Genomic DNA, 11696 nt, shown 5'->3' with positions numbered 1-11696 from the left:
GAGACCTCACTTAATAGAACTGGTAACTAGGGAAGGGGATAGGGGGAAGATGGCTCTGTGATTAGGTCTCAAAGAAATGTGGTGAGGAACTCTGCATGAATAAAGTAGGTGCTTTGTAAGGATTCATTAAGAGCTAAATTTATTTCACTTCAGTTTACAGTGCTGCCTCTCTCCTAGATTTGAAACTAATGCAATAAAATGTACAGATAAATATAGTGTTAAAAGGTCTCTTTCATGCTAAGCTAGTCACGAGTCTTTTAAAATTCATTAGTTTAATTTTTACCATTTAAAACAACAGAGCTGACTTTACAAAGGTAAAAGCTGCTTAGTAGCAACACAACTAGTCTTTCCATCAACTGCTCGTTGTTTACAGGGTACAACCTTGCTGCTGTATCCATGACACATCCATCAGGTACAGATATTTTTAAGTGAATGTACACATTTGGTCTAGTGAACATCAACAAGTCTAAACACCTGTAACAAGCACACTTCATTTTAGGACAAGAGGTTTTTGTTTTTTTACATATACAAAATTCCACAAATTTAATGTACGTCAATATCCATGCAGTAAATAAATGTTTTTACAAATAGTTTTTTTAAATGATAAAAATATTACACTAGACCCCAAATTCCATACAAACATTAATACATGATTTCTCATCCATTTTGACTAAATATAGGATTACTGAAAATGTGCTGTAGAAAGGCCACTCTCCTGTACAGTGTGCAAAGTCTGCAAAACGATAGTGATTCAATGTTGATTTCAAAAGCAAAGAAAATGATCCCTGCTGTGGAGTTTTTACTTCCTCCCCTACAGCAAAAAATATTCACTGGCATATATCTGAACTCTTAGAGATGAAAGTACATTCACTGAGCTGTACAGGCAACAGTATAAAGCTGATTAGAAGTAGATTTAGGATATAGAATAGTAAAGGAGGGCCCCTTCCTCCTCCTAAAAAAACAGCAAATTGTGACTTGTACGTTATGCAGCCAGACACTAAAAAGCAGCACAGTCATTATCATGCTGTGATCACTTTCAAAAATGAGATACTTATAAATGGAAATATGTGAAGAGTGCTTTTTCGTAGACTTCATCCACTCTACAGAACAATTCATGAAGCTAGGAAGAACCTCTATAAATTCTTTCTCTCATGTAATTCATTGTAATATATCTCTGAATGACCATCATCCTCTTGCTCCTCAGGAGAGAGGCACATTTTTATTTTGCAACATTGTTTTCATATTAGAACACACACCAGCCTGTAACTAAACATATTTTACGCCCCTGCTTGAAGTATAATTATGTAAGCTTAATTAATGGACTAGGGGGAAAATTGGAAAAATAACTGGAAAGTTGAGTCATTTCAGTTTATACCTTGTTTTTTAGGAGCTGGAGTTTAAAAACATGAGTTTGGGCTAAAATTATATATATATATATATATATATATATATATATATATATATATATATCTTAGCTGCCTTTCTGGGTGAATTAGCTGTGTTTTAAAAAAATCCACTCTCAAATTCCTCTGTACACAATCAGCATTTCATCACTACAAAAATAAAGGAAGATTTAAACCAAGAAAATAAAGCAGCTCTATCTTCAATTTTGGTCTTAGTTACAAAAACATCTTACAAAGCTTTGCCCTGATACACCATTAAGTGTCCCCATAGATTTGGAATAATACTTCCATTAACCAGCTTTCACAAGTTAATAGACTATTAAGACGAATATTAGATACCTGAACTTTTCTTATGTTGATGCTCTTCTATTTTGCTTAACTCTTGTATGCACATCTACATTTCACAAAAATAAAACTACAGCATTAAACTTTGTGCAATGTTTAAGAAAATTCTTAGAACATTTTAATAAATATAAAAAAGGTTTAAATTCTTTCCCACCCACAAGGATGTCTGCACCTGAAAAAGTGTGATTTACTTTTGAAGTCTTGTTTATATAAAATTAACTTAAAGGGAGAAAAGATGACCTTATATAGAAAACTGCCTTTTTGTGGTTTTACTACTTGAAGACCACCTGTCTTCAGAGTTGTTTGCAAAAGTTAATTTTAAGTCATTGAAGACAGTTGATTTTGCACATGGTAAACATAAGCTGAGCACTAATTGCATATAAAATATACAAATGCTCATTAAAGACAGTGGTATAATGACCATATATGGTTTGTTTCATGTAGTTTGGTAACATTAAAGTATAGCTTGTCAAGTGTCCCACACACTGATATAAAACTACCTCATATACTTATTCAAAGTACCAAAAGGTACCAGATGGCCAGAGGGCAGAATACACTTACACATGAGTTTCAATGTATGAGTGAGTGTGTGCGAGAGAGGAAGTGATTACATCTACTTCAGAAGAAATACTTAATGGGTCATTTGAGGTGGTGTTTTGACAGATATCCAAGAAAAGATCGAGGTACATCTGCTTCCATTGTTGGAATTCTTTAGATGTCAAGTCTGGATTGTCTAGGACTTTATCAATAATGGCTACTTCCCCTTCTCTGGCCTGAAAAGCAAAAGGATTCAACAGTTAAGTTGGGTACGGACTTTTGTTCAAGTTTAAAATAAAAAGTTAGTATGTAAATATTAAGAAGCCCATATGACACAGTTCTGGTTTGCTCAAACCCAGCTATTTATAATCAAGTCCTAGTGTACTTTTTTCTACACCCAAGGTATGCCTGTATTGCCCACTGTGTGTGGTTAAATTTTTAATCTTGGCCAGTCTTGTTTCCTGTCTCTGCCTATGGAAACCTTCCTCATTCTTTGAGAGCCGGTTCAAATGCCTCTCATTTCTTAAAACTTTCCTTCAACAATGGGAAAAAAAGGTTTCTCCCTCATTTATGTCCTCCTGACACTTTATCAGTGCCACTGAGTGGACTTCTCTCACATTCTGTCTTGAGTTAGTCTTGCACTGTTCTGTCTCTCCTGCCAGATGGTTAGCTCCTCATCCTTGCATGAGAGAAGGCATGGCCCTTCTGTCACTACAAATACATAATTCTTGTTGTATGAACATCATGACTGCTTTCCTGTAGCAATGGGGGTCTGCGATGCAAAGTAGCCCTCCCTTCTCAGCTGGGGCCGGTTCTCAGCTGAAGAATGAGCTCCATTATGAGAGAACTCAGTACAGCACAGCTATCACCTGTGGGAGAAGTGAGTCTTCCGGGTGGGAAGGGGGATGGAAGATGAGGGAGTGAGACAGTCTGAGAAGCTGAGGCTTGTCTTTAAAAAAATTTTTTTTCAAGCATTTATTGGAACACCTGGGTGGCTCAGTTGGTTAAAGTGTTGGACTTCAGCTCAGGTCATGATCTTGAGGTTAGTGAGTTCGAGCCCCGGGCTGGACTCTGTACTGACAGCTCAGAGCCTGGAGGCTGCTTCAGATTCTGTGTCTCCCTCTCTCTCTGCTCCTCCCAACTCTCTTTCTCAAAAATAAACATTAAAAAATTTAAAATAAAATGTTTATTTTTATTTATATTTTTCTAATTTGTTTTAAATTTTATTATTTTTAAAATTCACATTCTAGTTTGACATATAGTGGAAAATGTTTATTTTAGAGAGGGAGAGAGCACAAGCAGGGTAGGGACAGAGAGAGAGGGGGACAGAGAATCCGAAGCAGGCTCCACGCTGTCAGCACAAAACCGGACCGGGGGCTCTATCCCACAAACCATGAGATCATGATTTGAGCCGAAGTCAGAAGCTCAACCAACTGAGTCACCCAGGCACCTGCCAGGCGTCCCATAAGTCCCCCAGGCACCCCGTAAAGCCTGTCTTTTAAGGGCTCAAGGAAAAGATAGGGAAGTCTAGGGAATGTTCTTCAGGAGGTGGGTACGGAGAGCTGGGAAGGAAAGATAGCAAGGTGCCTAAGCAGTTGTTCCAGTTCCAGGTGGGGACAATGGGGCTGCAGCCAAGGATGTTGGGAGTCGTCCTGTGCTTGGGAAGGCAGGTCTGTTACAATTCCAGGGACTACACAGTCTATGGCCATACCACCCTGAACGCGCCCGATCTCGTCTGATCTCGGAAGCTAAGCAGGGTCGGGCCTGGTTAGTAGCTGGATGGGAGACAATTCTAGGGACTACACACATCCAAGGTTGCTTGGGCAGTTATCCTTCCCTAATAGGAGATTTGCATTCTCTGTTAATTTCCCACACTGAAAAGTATAGGGCTTCCTAGTTTGGTTTTATTAATGAGGGGCATTTTTTTACACCGACTTTTCATCATCTTTACCCCAGAGAGTGGAGCACAGCGTCACATACCTAGTGATGCACCAATACTCAATGAACTGAACACTGGCAGGAGCTCAAACTCTTTGCTACTGGAAGTAAATATTTTTAGGGAATCCAGAGCGTAAAAGACAGGGGTCAGGTGCTTAGAAAGAAAGACAGAAGCAGGTCTTTAAAATATGTAAGCCCGAACTGCTTCAAAATGCCTGTCTGCTTTCGCAACTAGACAGTTTGGATCTGAATGGGGTGGGGTGCTCTATAAGGTGGGAGGGTGGGGTTATCTTTGGAGTAGGGCTGGTTAGCAGAATTATTCTTATGAATATTATAGCTCTTTTTAAAATTCTGCTATTAGTTACCAAAAGGCTATTAAGTTGTCCCATGGATTTCCAGTAGTGTTTGCATGAATACCAACTGAAAGCTAATTTACTCTGAAAACTTGGCTGCTTGCTTCTGGAAACTTTTTCAAATCATGCATTTTCTATTTTGTTTCTCTCTTTCGTACTCATCTATGCTTTAAAATCACAAAACCTCAGCAGTATACTATGGATCTGAAATATTTCCCAAAGGAGCCCTCTGACCTTTTGTTTCCTGAGATTACTGTACTACATACTCTGTATGGTAGTTCTTTTCTGTTTTTGATTTTTCAAGGGCACAAGGCCTGCTTATGGAGAGTTTTTGTACAGCAGGCCCTGTCCCCTCATATACACTCACAGTGAGGGGGCTCTGTTTTCTGCCTCCTTCAATTTCCTGCCTCTCTGCTCCTCTCTCTCCACTACCTCCTCCCCACTATGGGGGTGGTATAATAAAGAGACTGGAGATAATGTAAGCACTTACGGAAATGCAGAATAAGAAAGTAACATGTGAGCTGGGAACTGATAGCGTAAACAGAACAATTATAAAATTTCTATATGGAACATGAATCACTGTGGCTTCACTCCAAATGTGCTGCAGGAGATAGGCACCAAATATCTCAAAGCCTTTTAGTGCCCACTATTGCATTCTGCATGCATGCTGTGTTCTTTTAATAACTATATTAATAACTACATGGCAAATTTATCTTAGGAAAATGAAAGACTGAGGAATAACACCAGCCTCACATTTTTGAAAAAAATTTAATTACATCCTGTTTTCTCTGAGAATTAAGTCAAATAACATTTAGCCAATGCTTTGATATGATAATGAAAAGTTAAGGTTACTTCCTCTTTATGCACTTACTACCCTATAGGAACAGCTCAGTTTCAGGTTCTTCCTGTTTACTTGCTGTCCACTCCACCTCCCCATTTAGTATTTCTTCATTTAGAGTATCTGGTAATCCACTGACTTCAAGAATGAATATCGTGAAAGGAATTTCTCTTTCCATTTCATATCTTACCTTTAAAGTGCTTTTGAGAATTCTCAGCCTGTGTAGTTTTTCATTCATCACAGGGTCATTACATCTCTTTATAAATGATAGCTTGTATTCCATCTTGGTTGAAATGCGATGTTCTCCCAGTGGTGACAGACTGGCTTGCTCCAATGCCCTGTATAAATCTTGCAATGAATCTCCTAACTTTTCTTCCCTACTTTCACCTGCAATGTGCAAAAAAAGAGAGAAATGAATCTGGTGTAATGAACACTTATCGGATACTCCAAAAATCTACTAAAAAAAATCCAAACCATTTGAGAAACAGAATAATGAATGATTGGGAAAACACTCTATTACCTTAAAAAAAAACCCCACAGCTGCTAGTTATAGTGGGTAAAAATTTTAAAATGGTCAAATAATAAGATGTTTGATTAACAAAATATCTCTTAATAGCAAATCATCATACATATCTTGAGTCCATTAAGTTCAAAGATAGAGTACAAAAGGTACACAACACAGAAACAATCCTGCACATAATTTAATATTTTAACACATTAGTGAATATCCCTTATCATTATACTGAGAAGCACAGAAGTGCTGATTAATAGAGCTCTCCTGGTTTAGCAATACTGAATGAGCTGGTTTTTACATTTTTCCAGACTGCATAAGATGGAATGGCATTCACTGGAGTATATTTGATTATAAAAATCTTCCAATAGTGTACCATAGAAGATCATTAGGTTTCATGTGACTGCCATAGTAATGCCTGCCACATTGTAAATACAGTAAATTATCATATATTACCATTAAAAATATTGCTTTAATTAAAATGAAATATGAGAATATGTTTATGTGCAAATGTAAGGAAAAATCTGGCACATACTAAGAGAAGCTACGTAGCATTTGTAATATCTGGGAGGAAAATACTGCAATTAAATATTTTTGAGAAAAAAAATTAGAGACTGGTTCAGGAAAGGAACTTAGATCTATCTGAATAAATCAAACTCCCATCTTCTTCTTTAATTGCCTGAATATTGATGTCATATCTTTCTCAACAATGATAAAGATAAACTCGGATTTTGCTTTGAGTGGTAGACAGGATTAGGGCTATATCACATTTCCTTTAATAGAGAGCCAAAGAATCCTATTTGAGGAATACTAATTATATTGGCTCAAGGAGTAAATATGGAATGTTGTTCATTCTACCATGGTCCATATGAATATTTTAGGTTTGCTGACCTAGTTAAAAAAAAATGGACTCTCTAATTGCTAATTGATAACAATACTAGTTAACACTTGTATGTGCCGGGCAGAAGGGTAAATGATTAACATTCATGATCTCTTTTAATTTTCACAATACTGAGAGTAGATGTATTTGGTTTTCATTTTACAGCAGGGAAGCACCTTGCTCAAGGACATACTTAGGAAGTGTAAATGGTGGAGCCAGAATTGCAACTGGGTAGTCTGGCTCCAGAATCCATGATTTTAACAAGAATTCTACACTGCCAATTTTGCCAGTGTTCATTTCAACTGTGTATTTAACAGTAGGTGTTGATGAATTTGTGAGGATTCCTTAAAAAGGAGCATTCTAAAAAAATGTTTGAGAGTGTACCTAAAGTGCCCCAAAAGTCCATAAACACAGTACCTTAACTTGAAAGGATCACCTTTAGGGTTAAAAAATAGCTTCATTTCAGTTTCATACTCAAATTTTGGCGCTACTGCTGAGGTTAGCAACTAATGGTAGGTATGGTTATTGAGTCTTTCCATTAGAAAGTTCCTTGTTATCATCAGCACATGCTATCATTAATTCCTCTATAACGAATTTTTAACTTCCTAATCATGTACCTAAATTAAAACTATGAAAATACAAAAGCCCCTTTAAACAACAGCTTTTTAATTCTCTGTTGGCTCATCCTTGAATGTCTGCAACACCTAGAGGATTTTGAGGGATGGGTGAGTGGAGGACTGCGAAAAGGAGGGAATTGCTTTGTGGGTTAAGAACAAGATGAAAGTAATATGGGGAATTATGACTGAGAATGGTTTGGAGCCAGGAAGGCACAAAATCATAAGGTCATTCAGAGTAACTAAATGGGAGTTGTAAAAACAAGGATATATTTGAACAGCATAATTCCATTTCATAAAATCACAGGCCAGGAAAGGACCCCAAGGAATTAGTTAGCAGTCCTCATTCTTTTTGCCTCAGGGCAAGACTGCATCTAAAGCCAGATGTAATTTCGTACAGCTGGGGTGAGGGGGGATGGAAGGCCTGACTTATGTGAATTACAGTAGTCAATGTATCAGGTGGCCTACTGTATTATTAGTTTTTCAGTTTTTGAAAGAATATGAAGAAAAAAATGGATTCATATGAGAGTTTCAGGATTTAAGGGAGGAAGAAGTATTTTTACATTTTATAGAGTAAATTTTTATTATACAATAACCTTCCATAGTAGCTAATACTATAGCACATATATATTTTCTTTAAAAACATTCTTACCCAGTATTCTTTCTCCCCAGTTCTTAAAGTTTGTGGAATACTGGGCTAGGGAACTGATTTTTTTTTTTTTGGTAAAATTTCAATGTGGTTTTACTTTAAGAAGGGTAAATAAAGATTTCATATTAAAAAGTGACAAACACAGCTATTAAATAAATAAAAATGGAAAGTTTTTTTTCCCCCTTCTTGCTGTTAAGGGGAAAAAAGCATTTAAGCAAAGGACAACATAATTTTGTGAAGAATCTGGTTTGACAGCTGTTAAGAAGAATTGAATATAGATTTATCTTTGGGCAGCACATTTGAACAAGGAATCACAATGAGACGGAACACAGAAACATTTCCAAGTATATTAAGGGAATAGTGCGGCTCCTATTAGAGATAAGTAAGGCTCCCCTCCCCCCAGTCCATACACGTCATACACATATGCAACACCACAAGACAGAGCAGTGGGATGAGAAAGGATGAGGGATTGAGATGCCAGGCTACCACAAAATGCCACCAATTACTTAACATTTTAAGACCAGACAAAGAGTCCTTTTATTGTTAAAGGACGGGGGTGAGGAGCAAAGTCACATTATAAATCTGATTCACTGTGCTCAACAGTCAAAACAACACAGAACTCAACATTCAAGACAAAAACAGACCTTTATTTTCTTTTATAATTTTCAATTGGTTTCCTTGATTTTTTTTTTCTCAGATGAATAGCAATTAAGTCAATTGGAGCTACTGTTGCAGCTGAAAATATGAAAGCACCTTTATTTTCTTCTCGTTTTGCCCTCTTCTTCATCTCCTCACTTCTGGTTTCTCTTTTTTCAACTTTGGCTTTTCTTATTCTAGAAGAGGCTTGCTTTTGAAGATGAGGCAAGAAGTTGTTGACTTCGGCTTCCCAATGGACTTGCCTTCAGTGTACCAGTTCAGCCATTTGGAGCACTGGCGGAAAACCAGCTCTTTTGCAATTTGACAGAATGTTTTCTGAAAGTTGGCAGAGTGCAGAAGACCTCATGCAAACCACAGGATGCGCATAGGAACCTTCTGCAATTCCTAATGAGGAAGTGTATCAGCTGCTACAATGGAATTTTAATTTGTATCCAATTTACTCAGGAATTCTGGGTCTACGGCAGGAATAAATTCCCTCCCAAATTTTATTTGTGGTTATTTTACAATATGCAAATTGATCCTGTGTCAGATGACATACTCTTCCACTTTTATTAAAAGCAAAGTGAACATATAAATTTCCTCTTTCTGATATAAAATTTCATTGATAGATTTGAGGATCACAATAAAGTCACTGATGGATTAAACTTGTATTCTGTGTTTGGGGGGGTCATTTCTGGCTGTGTCCTACTTGGTAGGGTTGAAAGAGGACCCCCTATTGTCTCATTTATACTCTAACTACACTATGAAATATGGTGACTCTAGGAATGTGGTATCACAATAGCTCACTGTCCGGCGGTCTCAGGTGGCATGTGACTTCCAGGTGGTGATAAAGAAAAGTTCAAGGAAAAATATTAGCTAACGCAAAATAATACGTTGTTGGAACTTTCTTGCGAGTGGCTTATTAGCAGATGATAATGCATTTCTCATACACTGAAAGGTCTTTGGGTCGACGTATTTCCCTACATTCATGCTCAGTGGTTTCCAAACTTTTTTCATTGTGCATCTTTACCAGTTAAAACACTTCTATTGTTGATAACCTACATATATGTATTACTGTATATTAATAGATATGCATGTTATAAAAAAGACACAGAAAATAAATTCGAAAGGACGAATTATAAAACCTGAGGAGAAATTCCAATGTTTTTTCTTCCTGAACCTTAATGGCACTGCATGTACTCTCCTTCAGAGACAGACTGTGACTTTCCCGGAGCAGAATACACCTCCCTCTCATTTGTGTTCCCCATTCTTCTACCTGGCACAGTGCCTTTTGCACCCAATGTTTAAAGCGAAGTACTCCAAAGAGGGCTCCCTATCAGGTGACTGTGTAATTTTTCTGACAGTCTATTGTATAATTTCCTTCATGTTTCTTTGGTGAACGTTAAGGAGAGCATAATATAGACTTGGAGACCTAAAATTTCATGCTGGTGTCCTTCCCGTTTCCCTGACCGTGCAATGGCAATGTTGTAAGAGAGTAAAAAATAAAAATAAAACAAAACGAAATGCATATACCAACTGGGCTCTTGAAGAACCAAGCCAACAACAGATAATCAGTTCTGGTACATGTTTTGGAAGGGAACCGTGCTCTTTTAAAATTGGACAATGATGTCCTCGTGGAAACAGTTGTTCCTTCCGCAACACAGCGGGGTAATGCAGAAAGCTGGGAAAAGCTAAGTCACAAGTGAGAGAGAAGGCTGGACATAGCAGCATTAGTCACCAGTCAGATGTGAGAGGCATTTGTTCTTGTACAGCCGCAGAGTGCTCTGAGGCTTCCAGGCTGAGGGCGTCACGTATGTGGAGTACTATTCTTGTCATGAAGGGCAATTAACATTTGCATTGAGACTTGGGAATATTTTCTGTGAATACTAATTTACTACCACGCCATAATAAACAACTTATTTATATGTAGGTGACAATTAAACGTTCAATGGGTTCAATGTAGACAGATTTAATGCTTCTAGGTTTTATGCTAAAGATGATTATGTATTCAGGAGTTTTCACTGTAATTTGAATTGTCTTATAATTAAATATTAGATCTCTTAATTCATGTTTTTATATAAGTCCACTAGTTATGTCTAGCATTGTAAAACTGGAGGGAGGGCAGTTTGTTATATCAGAAAAAAAAAAGGCAGAAGATATTAAAAGCTGGCTTTTACTTGTTGCTCTGTACCCCACCATCCTTTTCATAATTAGAAGTAATTTATATTCTTTTAGGCAAAATAATAATGATGAAAAAAATGATTTCAAGTGAGAAAAAACTTTCTTTTAAAAGAACAGCTCGAGTGAATCCTCTTTTTAAAGAACATGTGAAGCCTATTCCTGCAAGAATGACCTTGTGCTTCATCAGAATTAAGTATAGCCCATATTAGTGTCAGTCAATCCCTTCTGCACAACATGAAAGCTTACTTCCTAAAGATGTGACAAAAGAGACAGAACTGAAGTTTATTCTACACTTCATTCTCTAAGGATGTAATTTCTGCCAAATTGTGTGGTTTACTGCCACAAATATGACAGTGGTCAAATTTTCAGGGCACTACAGTAGTTTTTATGATGAATAGTACAGATGGCAAAATCTTGGTGTCCTTGGCATTGATATATTGATCCAAAAGGAAGGTTCTTTGAAGGACAATCACAAACATAAATGACAGATTATAGATTTGCCCATAGGATATAGAAAATTTAACTAGTAGAGACATGTAGGTCAAAGTACCTTGCTCTCAGATGGGAATTCATAAAGGGGACAGTTTAAAACCAAAGCTAAGACATGATTATATTAAAAAATCAATGTGGAGTCACCATATTCCTTAACGAGAAAAAACTAAAATTTTTCTTATCATAACAATTTACCATGACTTAAACAGAGAGAATGACCCAAGAAAATCCCACTAATATTAGATGCCAACAAAAAGCTTTTCAATGGATTTCTTCATACCACAACCATCATTTTTACATATACTTAAAAAACACATTA

The 11696-nt window shown here is 37.0% G+C and overlaps 1 protein-coding gene across 1 annotated transcript in view; it reads right to left on the bottom strand.

Annotated features, from left to right (window-relative positions):
- Nucleotides 1–1895: 1895 nt before the first annotated feature.
- Nucleotides 1896–11696, bottom strand: part of CNKSR2 (connector enhancer of kinase suppressor of Ras 2) — a gene marked incomplete at its 5' end in the record, with an annotated part of 233171 nt that continues 223370 nt past the window's right edge. The window contains 2 exons of the mRNA XM_040468808.1: nucleotides 1896–2521; nucleotides 5605–5801. Coding sequence (XP_040324742.1) covers nucleotides 2306–2521; nucleotides 5605–5801 — 413 coding nt within the window. The remainder of the gene's footprint in view (nucleotides 2522–5604; nucleotides 5802–11696) is intronic.

The sequence above is a fragment of the Herpailurus yagouaroundi genome, unplaced genomic scaffold, assembly GCF_014898765.1.
Source record: "Herpailurus yagouaroundi ecotype Mexico unplaced genomic scaffold, PumYag 67793, whole genome shotgun sequence".
Taxonomy (NCBI): Eukaryota; Metazoa; Chordata; class Mammalia; order Carnivora; family Felidae; genus Herpailurus; species Herpailurus yagouaroundi.
Note: the sequence above shows the minus strand (reverse complement) of the source record. Positions and strands in the feature narration are given on the sequence as shown.